A 15,969-nucleotide genomic window follows, 5' to 3' on the forward strand; every position below is an offset into this window, starting at 1 on the left:
AGAAACATGTGTTATGGTGCTCTCATGAATGTGCGTTGCCGGTCAATATTTTCGTAAGTAACAAAAATTACTATAACTTGTACTAAAAATGAAAACAGAAAATATAAGCATAAAATCTAATTTGCGATACTAAAATATTATTCGATTTTTGATACTAAAAGAGAACACTGACTAAAAAAACAACAACAACATTTTCATTACTTGAAATAAAATAAACATTAACTAAAATAAAATAAAACCGTATTTTATTACTTATTCTATTTCAGCATTTTCGTTTAATTTAAGTTGAAGTATAAAGTCACTAAAACTAAATAAATATTTAGTTTTATCTCAGCCAAATGTCCTATCCTAACAAACCATACATCAATGGAAAGACGATGTATAAATCTCACTTTAAAAAAATGGCCCTTATGACTGGTACAAATAATAACAAATAAAAACAAAGACAATTTCTTTCAAAAAACATTCGTAATAGGAAGTTTGTGTCATACGTGTCCTCCCCGCTCCCCTTTTCTATCTCTCTTGGGTAGAGTTTTAGTGGTTTGTATGAAATTTCTTCAACATGCAAGGCCACACCGCATTTCTCACACGCAAAGGAAGTGCGTCCATCACTATCGAATTAAGGTCAACTGTACAGTGGAGATTTCAGTTAAAAGGATAAGTTATGTTTTGGGTGGGATTTTTTTGAAAGCAAAAAAGCACTAAACACCAATAACCTTAATTTATAAACCTATTAACACAGTATACCCCATTTCCCCATGATATATTACAAGTCATTTGCCCACAGGCAGCTATAGCTGCCGCTTGGACTTTTGACTGAGTACACAAAAAACTCTAAAACTCTTGTAAGATTTGTTTTGTTTGGATGAAACTAGAGACCTTCATGATTGTGTAAATATATATATGTGTGTATATGTCAACAAAAAATACTTTTTAGTAACATGAAAATTACTTTTCTTTGGGAGAGTTTGCCTTCGCCATGCTTTCTGGAAGTAAGGGTAGGAAGTTGACAGCCTAATGTAACCGTAAGGAAGTGAATACCTTTTTTTGTTTTGTTCTTGAAATCCTTTATTTGGTTGTTTTCTTGCATGTGATTGAGATACAGTATAAAACATGAATAACATCTAGAAAAATACTTTCAAAAGGAAAATGACAACTATAGCTGCCGATGGGCTTAAATGGGTTAACAATGATGCCAATAATAGCTAGCCAAAACTTCTCCAATGACGAACATGGATATAAGGGTAAATATTGCACTAAATGAATTAACAGTGTTTCTTGGATTAGTGATCAAATTATTTGGCAAAGTGGTAAAACATCTTGAGCAATGAACAAACACATCCAGTTGACTAAAATCCTCACAGTTATCCTTTGTAAAGCACTGTAAATATCCTCAACAACCTCCCGCTCGTCCGCCTCATTCCTCTCGTCTCTAAAGAAACGTCACGGTTTCTTCAAGCAGAGGTCACAGAGGACGGGGAAATGAACTGCCTGTGGCCTCTTAAGCTCTGAAAACACGAGTCTGCTTTATTGACGCAAAACCTGACGTGTGGTTCGTGAGATTAAGTCAATGAATGTTGCCATTAGAAACTGTAACAGTCAGATTTTCAGTCAGAAATTAACTAACAATGAAAGACACTAAACAGAAGGCAAAACATTACTGACAAAAAATGATAGTTAACAATTTCATCAGTGATAAAGACAAGATGAAAAAATGAGTTACATGTAAAACATACTATTAATGAAAATATGATGAGAAAAAACAACACAACCACTAGATATTAACAATGCACCAATGCACAATGATTTCTGAAGAAGACAAGTACACTTTCTTGACAAGTACATTTTATTTTTAGCAACTAAAATTATATGCCATTTTAGTAGCATGTACTAACATGAAGAAATATTGACTAAATTTAAATGATATTTCATTTTAACTCGACAAAAACTATTACTGAAACTACTGTCGGCAAGATTTAATTAAAGATTATTTTGAATTTCATTTCAAAAGCCTTTATTATCTGGCATATTGTTCCAAAGCAGCTTTATAATGCAATACAGTACACCTTCAGCAAGAGAACCAGAGATAAATGAAAAAAAACAAAGAAAAAAACCTTGAGAAGCAGCAAGATTCAGTTTTTGTTAAGTCACTCCTCGGATTGATGCAGGAAAAAGATGAATGTACACATCACGCATTTCTTCATTCACAAATCTGGAGTTGGCCGTTACCTGATGTGAACCACACAGCAGCTCACATATAAGAGATGTCAACATAAAAACCTCTTCTATAAAGCTGAAGAGGATTATTGACGTTCATTAGAAAGTCAAACTGTCTATAGATAGAGAGAGTTCAGCGCTGTTGCTGCTCTCGAGTGGGCGTCCTGAATGAAAGCAGGAACATTAATCAGATGTTCAGAAGAATCCTGAAAAGTCAAACACGCAAACATCTCTGACGTGTGTGCGATGTGTGAAACACTAAGAACAGTGTTCATGGGAGGACGCCAAAAAACAAATATCTGATGTTCATAAAAGAGCACCTGGACGTTTCACAGCTGGCCAGAAACACAATCATGCTGCCTGGGACAAATAAAGTAACACACTGTGTGTGAGAAGAAAGCACAGCAGACTGAGTTGTAGATTCGAGCTGCTTAACTTCAGCAGGGCTTGATATCATCCTTGAAAAAAAAATAAAATTGTACAGCAGAAAATACATCAAAATAGATTTACCTGAGAAGAATTACACAATATATTAATAACTGTTTTCTGAAAAATGTATCAAAGTGAAGTGTTTTTTTTTCTTGAAACAAGAACAAATATCTGCCAATGAAGTCAGAAAAATAAACTTGATTTCCCTTTGAGTTAATGGATTAGCTCAAACAAAAATGAAAATTCTGTCATTAATTACTCACCCTCGTGTCGTTCTACACCCGTAAGACCTTCCATCATCTCAAAAATAAAAAAGTGAAGATGAAGGAAGGTCTTACGGGTTTGGAACAACACATGGGTGAGTAATTAATGACATTATTCTCATTTTTTGGGTCAACTAAACCTGTAAGTTTATTACATTATTACATTATTTGTTCTTGTTTTAAACACAAACTCACTTTATTTTGATAGATTTTTCAGAAAACAAGTCTTCATATCATTTTGCTTCTCAAGTAAATCTTGAATTAAGAATGTTGAGTTGTTTGTATTGGAAAACAAAAAGACAAAAATACTGAGGAACAACATTTTTTAAAGTGTTTATTACACTCTAAAAAATGCTGGGTTAAAAACAACCCAAGTTGGGTTGAAAATGGATAAACCCAGCGGTTGGGTTAAAAGTTTTATTTAAACCAAATATTGTTTAAAAATTGCTATATGGCTAGCTTAAAATGAACCCAAAATAGTTGGGAAATTAAAAACCAGATGCAATTAGAGGCAACAATAATAGACAAAAGGTGAATGTTTATTAATAAGCTTTAATATTTTATTATTATAAATTTAATAGTTTTAGCAATTTAATAAATGTTTATTATTCATTGAACATTAATAAATGTTAATTTCCAACATACTTTGGGTTAATTTGAATTAAGCAATACAGTAATTTTTAAACAATAGTTGAGTTAAATAAAACTACCCAGCAGGTTGGGCAAACATTTAACCCAACTGCTGGGTTTGTCCATTTTCAACCCAACTTGGGTTGTTTTTAACCCAGGATTTTTTTTTTTTTTTTTTTTTCAAATCATAAACTTTTATTTAGAAACCCCAGAAACAGAAAGATTTAAAGATAAAAACAAACCAGTTTGAAAGATCAGAGTAAGGATTTTCAGCTTTTATAATCAATCTTATACCATATAAGTTGATGTAAATGTTGATGCTAAATGTAACTTTAAGCCATAATGGAGATAAACATTAAGATCATGATTTTTTGCTAAGCTGCTTGGACTCAATGTGTATTATTATAAAACAGAACCATTAATTCTGACTTTGATGGTCTTTAGTGAATATAAATGCTGTTACATTTAGATCTGTGGTGTATGGAAGCCCGTTTCCGCCACTAAAAAAAAAAAAAAAAAAAAAACGCCACTTAAAAAAAAAAAAAAAAATCCACAAAAAAAAAAAAAAAAAAGATTAATTGCGACTTTTTATCTCAGAATTGCGAGTTATAAAGTCAGAATTCTGAGATATAAAGTCGCAATTGCGAGTTATAAAGTCAGAATTCTGAGATATAAAGTCGCAATTGCGTGTTATAAAGTCAGAATTCTGAGATATAAAGTCGCAATTGCGTGATATAAAGTCAGAATTCTGAGATATAAAGTCGCAATTGCGAGTTATAAAGTCAGAATTCTGAGATATAAAGTCGCAATTGCGAGTTATAAAGTCAGAATTCTGAGATATAAAGTCGCAATTGCGAGTTATAAAGTCAGAATTCTGAGATATAAAGTCAGAATTCTGACTTTATTTCTCGCAATTGCGACTTTATATCTCAGAATTCTGACTTTTTCTCACTACTGTGAAACGTTATTTCTCACAGTTCTTACTTTGCTTGCGTTTCCTTTCATTGCGACTGACCATCAGGATTACTGCTTTGTTATTATTATACATTAAATAGACCATCAGGATTGCTGCTTTGAAATTATTATACATAAAATAGAGGACATCATAAAGGATTATTTCTAGCGCCGATTTACCAATAAAGAAATATTGAATTTACTGGAGGAGACACATATAGATTAGTCTCCGGACATATGCATTACGCAGGAATATGCATATAGAATGTTTCCACGGTAACCTTGTACACAGCGTTTCAAGGAGAAAAAACAGCTTTTACTGCCATCTAGTGGGCTTAATACTAAAACAACCAATACCTATCATGTTTCATTAACTTTGCAACTCAAGGGTAGAAATAGAATCATGCAATTCTGCAAATTACAGTCAAGGTATTTGGACAATAAAAGTTGTTTTTAACAGAATGGATACACTAATGAATTTTACACGATAATAACAATATCATAATAATCATAAGAAGAAGAAGAATCAGCTGTGGCGGAGGCGCAATAAATCAGACAAAGCTGAAGTGGCACATTTTAATACATCCAACAGCTTCAGACTTCACTGCAGCACGGCTATCGTTGGATGCGCTGTTACAGACAGAGACACTGACCATCAGTTAATTGCGAGAAAAAAAGTCAGAATTCTGACTTTTTATCACGCAATTGCGACTTTATATCTCAGAATTCAGACTTTTTATCACGCAATTGCGACTTTATATCTCAGAATTCTGACTTTTTATCACGCAATTGCGACTTTATATCTCAGAATTCTGACTTTTTATCACGCAATTGCGACTTTATATCTCAGAATTCTGACTTTATAACTCGCAATTGCGACTTTATATCTCAGAATTCTGACTTTATAACTCGCAATTGCGACTTTATATCTCAGAATTCTGACTTTTTATCACGCAATTGCGACTTTATATCTCAGAATTCTGACCTTTTTATCACGCAATTGCCACTTTATATCTCAGAATTCTGACTTTATAACTCGCAATTGCGACTTTATATCTCAGAATTCTGACTTTATATCACGCAATTGCGACTTTATATCTCAGAATTCTGACTTTTTATCACGCAATTGCGACTTTATATCTCAGAATTCTGACTTTATAACTCGCAATTGCGACTTTATATCTCAGAATTCTGGCTTTATAACTCGCAATTGCGACTTTATATCTCAGAATTCTGACTTTATAACTCGCAATTGCGACTTTATATCTCAGAATTCTGACTTTATATCACGCAATTGCGACTTTATATCTCAGAATTCTGACTTTATAACTCGCAATTCTGAGATAAAAAGTCGCAATTAATCTTTTTTTTTTTTTTTTTTAGGGGGTTTTTTTTTTTTTTTTTTTTTTTATGTGGCTTTTTTTTTTTTTTTTTAGTGGCGGAAACGGGCTTCCATAGTGGTGAAACACTGAAGACACATGAATGAATTTACAGAGTTGTTCCCTAATCTTCTTAATTTAAATATGCTTACAATGATTTATAAGATATTTCATACAGATGACATCTGTTTGCATTTATGGAGAGCAACAACATGAGAGCGCATTATTGACATCCCAGAATCCCAGAGGCCAACAACATTGACAACAACAACACTGTCTTTTAAATAGCCGTAATATCTACAACATTTACTGCAGATGATTTGTCATAGAAGATGATAAACTTGTTACAAAATGTTTTAAAGTGAATGAAAGTAAAGAGACAGCTTTTATCATGCTGAAATTTACTGTAAAAAGCACAGAAAGCTATAATACTTGTGAATGTGCATTTTGTAATTTCTCTTATTTAAAGCATTATTTGCGATCCAATCAATCATTCATTCAAGTACATGCAGTATATTAAAGTGCCAGTGTCTGCTCACTTTTTATGCTTTATCAACTCAGTTAACAAAAAATATGTTCTAGGAATGTTTTGCTAACGTTCCCATTAAGTTGTGAAAAGGTTATTTCTGAATGTTCTCTGAACGTTCAAAACATTTTTATTATTATTATTATTATTATTGTTCTCTGAACACTTAGTAACAAGTAGTAACATTTAAAAATGTTAAACAAATGTCCAACTAAACTATTTTTAAAAAAATGAACGGTGTCTCTAATAGTTTTAACAGTTTGAGAACATTATTAAAGACCAGATAACATTGAACAAACGTTCTATCAATGTTACTGGAAGAACGGTCACAACTTTAAGAGAACCTTGCCAGAACGTTAGCCAAAGTTATGAGAATGTTCCCTGTTAATTAACAATGTAGTCATGAAATCAGAGACTCTATCCTCAAAATCTGATCACAGATATGACTGTAGGTTTAACTCAATATATAATTCCTCATAATGCTTAAGTCAGCTCTGTGCTCCTGCGAGGCGTCCTCACATCCTCTCTCCTCCTCAAGAGAGTCCAGATTATGGGAACTAAGTAGTTGAGCGAAAACCCAAATATATCTGCTCCTCTGGAGCTTTAGCACACATCAACCCTCAAATCTCAACAGCAGCTTTTGACGCTCTCATGGTGCACGTAAAAATGCTCAGGATGCCACTGTACTACTGAAAAACTGTTTATTAATCTCTCTTTAAGATGGGATAGGATATGAACTGAACATATTATATTATATCAATGAGGACATATGCATTCATTTAAATATTACTGTAAATCTTTACATCTACATATTACAGTAAGTCAAACACATGCTGGCTGTTTGGCAGAGTCATGTGCTGATGGCTTAAAGAGCTAGAGACGAAGAGTCTCCATGGTGACAGGAAATGAGGAGACACTGACAAAAGTTTTTACAAGATTTATTTTTAACAAGAAACGAGCAGACCAGATTGTCTTGACAGAAAGATTTGTCAGGTGAAGTAGCTCCCTCACCTGACCAAAGAGAGAAAACGCATCTGTAAAGATTAAAGTAAGAGTACAAGTCATTTTAGGCCTAACTAGGCTATTAAAAATATTATAATGTCGCCTGGATCATGAGGGAATATTTTGGGGAGGCAGATATTGTATGTGAATTAATATCGATCAAATCCATAAACGATTGCAAAGGGTTTGATTTGTTTTACGTATATTGTGAAAATCATGCTCGTGTATACAAATGATACCTCTTTTGCCATCTTAAAATAGCCTTGATACATAAAGACGCTTTATAATCACTGAAATCACCAACACAACTGAATCAAGTAAATCAACGGAACAAATGTTGTGATGTCACAGAGACTGTGAGCATTATATAGGCATCAATGGAGAAACCCATTACACCTACTCACCTGTGCGAAGATAAACTCCATCCTTGTAGATCCTTCATTACTGTATTTTGTTTTTTTGAATACATCTGCATATTTTTTTTTTTTTTTTTTTTTTGTTACATGGAGGTTTACAGACGCAGTAGTGTGATACTGAAAGCTGATTGGCTTTGAATAGTGACCACTGATAATGATTGGTTATATGCGGAAGGAGGCAAATTTCATGTTAGTTTCCCCCCAATAGAACGTTCCAGTGCAACACCAACGTCCAGCATCAGCCCCGCTTTTCCGCCATTTTGTGGTGAAAGCGACTCGTCAGTCCACTAGTTTCTATGGCAATATCAGCTGCTTTGTTAAAAAAAAAAAAAACAAAAAAAAAAAAAAAACATACATTAAAGCTGAAATCCAACCTGGATGATTGACAACACAGAATAAAATACTATCACTAGTGATCATCAAATCCTTTTTAACAAATTATTTTACACACATTGGGTCTCATTCATGAAACACGAGCAGAACGAATTTTTGTGTAAATCGTGTGTAAAGTGGTTCTGGCGTAAATTTTCGGATTCATTAAAATGTTCTTATTTTCCAAATGTTAGTTGGTACGAAAGAAATCTACACCTGCTCCCAGCCACGCATAAATAGTGCGTTTAACATCCAAACGTTTTGCTCATTAATAAGGCTGCATTTTAATTCACCTTAATAAGGTACATATTTACAGCATTTTTAAAAAAAAATATTATATATAGTAATTACATAAGTTTTTTTCTTTTTACTTTTATTGTGAGAGCCAGTAATAGCATCTGCAAACGGAGCACTTTAATCAAATAATGGATAGATTTCAATAGGGCTGGGCAAACTAATGGCCCCTTATTTGTTATGGAAATTGTTTCCTATAAAATGGCCAAAATCCTTCATTTGGTGTCATAATAGGATTTAATGGGCGGAATTTATGGTAATTGAGAATGAGCGTGCACGCGCGTCCCATTTACGACTGATTGGAATTCATTAACACACACACACATTTCACTATCACTTCTGACGTTTACAAATTATTTTTTAGTGAATCAGGAGAAGAGCTTTCGGGAAAGTCTCTTTACGCGCAAATCACTCGCATATTTACTCGTATATTTACGAATGTTTCATGAATGAGACCCATTGTGTTTAAGTCTTCCACTTTTTTTGCTCTCTAGAACCCCAGTCAGTTTGAGTTAAAGTTCTTTAAAAGGCTTATAAACACTGAATCATTACCCCTGCAATGTCATAGAAAATAAAAATACCTGTACACCTCCAGAAAATATAACTGCAGTAAAATTAAGCTATTGCAATCTGATATAAAAATAAATCTCTGTAAAGTATAAACTCAGGATGATATTATATCTTTTTTTCAATTACTAACATACTTTTGGCCAATCTGTAGTCACATTTTCAAAACTCTAAACACATTTAGCAGAACATCCGTCTGTAATACAATTCATTTCGTTTTCACACAAAATGTACTGTAGGCCTAGTCATTAACACGTTTCTAAAATGCTTACATTTTCTTTTCATAAGCTTACCTCATACCAAAATCATGGATCTTTCTCATCTTATATACAAATGCTTAAATACAGCATGTCAGAAATGAAGACCTAATGTTCCAATATTAGTGTGCTGGATTGTACATCTCTATGGTTTTCCCCCTTACACATGTGGAACCATGAATAGAAAATAAAAAAAAAAGGTATTGTGACTTTTTATTTCTCAATTCCTAGTATATATCTCAAAATTGTGAGAAAAAGTCAGAATTGTGAGCTAAAAAGTATATATATGCAGAATATGTGGTCTGCGTAGGGCACTAACAAGGGGACACCATCCCACCCTCTATGGGACCAACATCAACACCACACACCCAACCCCAGAAAGAGATTTCAACCAAGGGGACACATTTGACCAGTAGCTGCCTTGAGCAATTCTGTTACTTCCTTTTTTCTTTTCTTTTTTTTCTACTCTGCATTCTATAAAGTAATGACTCACTTTTGCACACATTCAACACTCAACCAAACATCTAGAATGAAACATCAACATCAACTTATACAGAGTTTGAACAACTTGAGGGTGAGAAAATGAAATTTCTTTTTTTGGGTGAACTATCCCCTTTGAGAGTTTAGAAAAAGTACTTTAAGTATTGGTAAATGCTTGTTAGCAATTGTAAAAAGCGCTGCTTCTACACCATTGCTTTATCGAGAATGAAGCGTATCACGATAACTCCCTCCACAAATGTAAGCAATGACGGGCACATGCACCAATATATATATATATATAAAGGAATAAGAAACTGTGATAATTATGAGAATTATTTAGTATACCACAAATACACTCCAGCACTAAATGTTGTTACAGCTGCCAGAGCTGCACATCTTGCTGCTCCTATTATTGCTGCTTTCCCAACAGTTAATGCAGCTGCTCCCACTGTAGCCACCACTCCTGCTGCTGCTCTTGCTCCTGCTACTGCTTCTTCTACTGCTGCTGCTCCTCCTACTGCTGCTCCTGCTGCTGCTGCTCCTAATACTATTACTGCTCCTGCTGCTGCTACTGCTGTAGCAGCATCACATTTCTTGAGTATAAGCTCTTTCTGAGTCTTCTTATCCTGTTCTGTGTATCTCCTGTATCCATTCTTCTCTCTCAGTGAGTTTATCTTTTCCAGAAGCTCAGTGACCTGAGATCGATCTTCATCTTTGTTGTTAAAAGCATGAAAACCTCCTGAACGCTGATCAACTATTGATCGCAGTCGTTCACATTTATTCAGATATCTCTCTACTGGTCCATGTAACTGATCTCCATGAGTAAAGAGCACAGTTGAGTGTTTTAAGGCCTTTGCTCCAAAATTGTCCTGAATCCATTGCACAACATTCCTGTTCTCCATTGTCTCACCCAGTTTGATCACCAGCAGAAACACATCAACACTATGAAGTATAAACATCTTCTCTATTTGAGTTTGAGCATCTTTAACCTTCACTGATGTTTCAGAGAGTCCTACAGTGTCGATCACTGTGATTGTTTGTCCATCCACCACGGTTTGAGTTGAATTACAGACCCTGGTTACAGCCACAGGAGAAAAATCTTCAAATGTTTCTCTAACTCCAATAATGGTGTTTCCTGATGCGCTCTTTCCTGATCCAATCAGACCCAACAGCATAATACTCATAATTGAAGGCTCTTCCATGCTGTTCCTCTGCATCTTGTCTGTGAGTGGAATTTATGTTTCTTTCTCTCTCTCTCTATTATGAGGAAACATATTTTGTTAATCAAATGATAAAAACCTGCTGCTTCTTTACACAATTTAAGTTTATTTAATTTTATCTGCAAAAAAAAGCATTACAAAAAGTGACAAGACAAGCAGTCAAGACGCTTGAAGAAACCTTTCTGCAAAGCTACCTGAAAAACATCTCAGTTACATGTGTTATTACCTTGGTTCTCTGAATAGGGAACAAGTCGCGATAGGAACACCTAGCTAAACAGCTAAACAGTTTTGAACCTACAGGGCAATGAACTGGGTCTTTGTCACATTGCCTACACCAAGAGGCAAAAAGCTTCCACTTAAGGACATATAGGTGCCTCATAGAGGGGGCCCCAGAATTAAGATAAGTGTTGGTCATCTCAGCTGAAAGACCAGAACACATTAACGCACTCAGCCACATCCATAGTTGCCATAAATCCAAATTGGGATGCCAAATCATACACTGGGTCTGAGTCAGCAGGTCGTGCCTGAGAGGAACCTCCCAATGAAGACTGGCTAGTAGACTAATCAAGTCTGAGAACCACATCTGAGTGGGCCAAATCAGGGTCACCAGCAACAGGTGTTTTGTCCATCCGCACTCTGAGCAGAACCACTGAGAGCAAACGGATCAGCGGGAAGGCATAAAGTCTGGGCATGGGCCACTCCTGAGCCAGAGCATCCAGTCCCAGAGGCTATGGAGGAGACAGGGAGAACCAGAGCGGGCCATGCGTAGTCAACAAGTTCACTTCCGCTGCGCCGAACCTCTGCCATATGAAGCTTACCACCTGAGGATGTAACCTCCATTCTCCAGGCTCCAGATGACCTGGGACATGAACCACTCTGACTGACAGAAACTTGGTCTGTGCCCAAAGAAGAGCACGCCTCGTCAGTCTGCACAGAGGGTGAGAACATAGTCCCCCTTGGTGATTCAGGTATGAAGTTACAGTCATTTTGTCCATCCTGACTAATATGTGATAACCCTTCAGTTAGGGTAAGAACCATTTGAGTGCCAGAAACACTGCCAGCATCTCCAAATGATTTATGTGCCAGTTCCGATGCACCTCTGTCCAAGCTCCAAAGGCTGGGCATCCCTGATAGACTGCCCAGCCTGTGAGTGATGCGTCTGTCATGATAGTCTTGCAGTGACAAAACGCCTCTAGCTGGACTCCTCTGCACAGGAATTGGAGCCTTGTCCACAGACGCAGATGGCAAAAACCTCTGCACGTAATCAGAAATTTGCAGAACGGGTGGCAGTGAGGTGAAATCTTTTAGCTTTTGATTCACCACTGGAATGGCCTCATGTGGGAGGGGGGGACACTGCAGACATAAGACCCATCAGTCTGCAGCATAAACCTATGTGGAATAAACACCCTCTTCTGAACTGACTCAGAAAGGTCCGTAATGACTGAACATGCACAGGAGACGCATCGTGCGAGAATCCCAAGTTTTGCAGGTTTACGCGTTACCCTAGGCTCCTCAAATGATTGAGTAAGGCTCTATGAGCTATCAGCAAATCCTGTGATTGAGCTAATATCAGCCAGTCGTCCAGGTAATTCAAAATTCCAACATGTTGAATTTGCTCACACTGAGCGCAAGATTTAGGGGACTTAGTCCAAAATCTGATGCAAACCACCATCCTTTTTGGGCACAACATAATAACGTCTGTAGACGCCTGACTCCATCTGAGTGGGAGGTATTTCCTCTATAGCCCCTTTCTCTAAGAGTGTCAAAATCTCCTGACTCAAAGCTGAGACCTCCGTAGGACACACTGTCGTGGGAAGAATCTTGTTGAAAGGAGGCGGTCCTTTCCGGAATTAGATGGTGTAACCATGCAGAATGGCTCATAGTACCCATTGCAAGATCTCGGATAGGTGTTGCCACGCAGTCTAATAGTCTGCCAGGGGCGGGTCCTCAGGTGCCAATACATCCTTTGAATGGAGAAAGCCGTTGATGTCTGCAACAGGAAAGTGACCGTACTCAACGAATTCAATGTTATAGACAGATCACCCTGCAAAGGGCCCCGAGGCACATGAGCGGTGGGAACCTATAAACCAGGAAGCTGTCCAATCGGCCGATTGGGCTGGCCCGCTGCATTCACAGTGGAGGCTTCAAATGCTATCATAAATGGGGCATGCGCACATGACCCTATGGTTTTCCCCCGAACTCTGAAGGCTGGATGGTGCGGAGTGACTGAGGCAGTGCCTGCCACAAGGGCTCGGCCTAAAACCTCCCAAGGCGCAACATGCGGCCGGACAGTTAAGACCAGAGATGGGAGGCCTCAATAAGAGAGGCAGATATGCTTGCATGGTTCGTCCAAACTCTCTAAAGGAGGGCCTGGCCTCTGAAGACGAGCTAAGGATTCAGGAACTGCTGCTGGGGGCCTGAGAATGAGAGGGTTTGACCGTCGAACTCAGGTCTATCAGTTTGCGTTGCTGCAAGCGAAATGATGGGCGAGTCCTAGGACCCCAGTCCCTACGAGGGGTTTCCATAAGCGATGGCTCACTTTGCAGCACCTCACGGGGGCGCTGTAAAGACGACTAGCATGAACAAAGAATGCACTCGACTTCCCTAGACCTGCGTGGGATGAGCTGCTGAAAAGCAGCGGACTGCTGCTTTACTGCACGAAAAAAAAATTCACCGCAGCAGTAACCGAATCTCCAAATAGGCTGTCCTTGGACATGAGGGCTTCCAAAAGAAAAGTTTTGTCCTTTTCTTTGATGTCAGTTAGAGTAATCCAAAGTTGCCGATCAACTGCCACCATTCCCGGTGGACCTGTCTTTTGCCTGGGCAGTATGATTGGTAGCTCTAAGCGCCATTTTGTAAACAGTCTGTGGTGGCAGGATTCCCACCTCTTAAATACGAATTTCCCAGGAGGACTTGAACACACCATATGTAATTTTTTTTTTTTTTTTTTTTTTTTAACTGTAGCATTATTTCTTTGCATGTTCTTCACATTTAAATAACGTCCATGTTTGTTTGACTAAAGTGTTATAGTCTACACTTGACATTACTGTGGAGAAAGGTGTGACATGTCAGTAATAGCTCTGATCACCAACATAAAACTTAAATAATACTTAAATTATAATAAACCAAACTGAACAAATCACCTAGCATCATATAGCCTACAGACTATGACCAATATAGACATTAATACATGAATGGAGACTATTCTCACCTATGTGAAGATCCCCAGTCAGCTAATTTCCTTTGGCATATATGTGACCCAAATAAACAACTGAGGTGTGATCCAGATTAGATTGTGTTTGTCAGCCCAGATCTGGTCCACTTCTTTTCAGCCTGAACTAAACCAAAGGAGGGCCATAACTCAACCTGTAGTGAACCAAATAATAAAAACAGACATCGCCCATATATGAACCTTATATGTTATTCTTGTATGGCTGAGTCCTGCAAATGGCCCATACATGACTGACACACCAAAAGCCATAATTTAACCACATTTACCAGACCTGTTTTTAAAATGTAAAATATCCATCAAACAGTAAATCAAACAGACTTAAAAAAAAAAAAAACCTGATTGAGTCTTTTTTTTTTTGTTTTTTTTTCACTAGGACCCATTTCTCAATACTTGGGTCACTTTTTCAAAACTTCACACAGCGAGCACAACAGAAATCTACATATAGGGATAAACTGTGGATCATTTATTATTGCTTTGGCACAAAATGTCATCTTTCAAACCACATTAATTCTTTTCTCACTACAACACAAAATGTCAAAACTCAGTGTACCTACGTTTTCAAAACTGTTAAACTTAAGTGCAAAACGATAATAAAATACAAAACTGAGAGACATATATGCTACATTTCTACAATAATATTGCAATGAAATTATATATATATATATATATATATATATATATATGATCTAAAAATATAAAAGCAACTAGATGAAACTGAACACTTACACAAGCAATAATCTTTCAATTTCATTATCATCCAGTCAATAGGGGAAAAAATCTCTGAGTAATTTTGTACTGTCATATAAACTTTTATTACACGAAAACAGCACTTACCTGAAGCTAATTAGAGCTTATTTGGGCAAAGGAGGCTGTTGTAAAATGAGAGCAGAGGGGAAAATAACTGAAATAATGGAAATATCTGCATTTAAATAGCTGACAGTCACATGTTTAGAAATCCACCAATAAGAATTAAAGTAAAGATGCAAGGCAACCAATAGCGTTGTTGAATATCTGAGATGTGGCCTGCCACAGACCTGCCGCATAGGTCACATGTGTTTCTCCAGGTATGAGCCAAATGTTAACCATAAGTTAAAATATTCAATGTGTCGTAAGCCACATATGATCCACAGTTGTGTGTGGTAATCTGGGCCATATACTTCAATAAAATCAGTGAGCCAAAATAAAATTCCCTCCAATTCTAAAGTCATTGCAAAACATATATGGCAAACCTCTGGCCTACATGTGCTCAGCCATGCCGTATCTAGGCCAGATGATCCAGCTATCAGCCACATTCGGCCCAAATGTTCTTGCTATCTGGGTCAATCTCCTCAATCTTTTCGATGCATTACAGTGAAACTGAAAGGGTTTCACTGAATAGTTACTGCTGGTTATTTTACAGGAGTAGGAAAATTTCATGTAGTCTGACTCTCGCTGTTTTGGCCGCAATTTGGTGTCTAAAATATTGGTTGCACTGGGAGCAATCATGCATAGGCCTATGCATATTCAAGAGTTTCCTGTTTCGAGTTAATGAGACTGTGTAAAAAAATATAGCATTTTCAGTCACATGCTTTTATTTTACTTTTTTTTTTTTTTAAATAAAAAAATTTAATTTGATTACTTTGCCACAATCTATCAATGCTGAAATAATAAACAACTGTTGAGGTGAAGGCAGCAGGAAACATCTGTAATGTGAGAAATGAAGAACATGACAAAGACCCTCATTAAGTGCAA

At 36.7% G+C, this 15,969-nt stretch overlaps 1 protein-coding gene across 1 annotated transcript; it reads right to left on the minus strand.

The window, feature by feature from the left end:
- Nucleotides 1-10,118: 10,118 nt before the first annotated feature.
- Nucleotides 10,119-11,003, minus strand: LOC137032413 (GTPase IMAP family member 9-like). Its single transcript, XM_067404169.1, has one exon. It carries the CDS (start codon nucleotides 11,001-11,003, stop codon nucleotides 10,119-10,121), a length of 885 nt encoding a protein of 294 aa, XP_067260270.1.
- Nucleotides 11,004-15,969: the final 4,966 nt, after the last annotated feature.

This window comes from Chanodichthys erythropterus, chromosome 12, assembly GCF_024489055.1.
Source record: "Chanodichthys erythropterus isolate Z2021 chromosome 12, ASM2448905v1, whole genome shotgun sequence".
Taxonomy (NCBI): Eukaryota; Metazoa; Chordata; class Actinopteri; order Cypriniformes; family Xenocyprididae; genus Chanodichthys; species Chanodichthys erythropterus.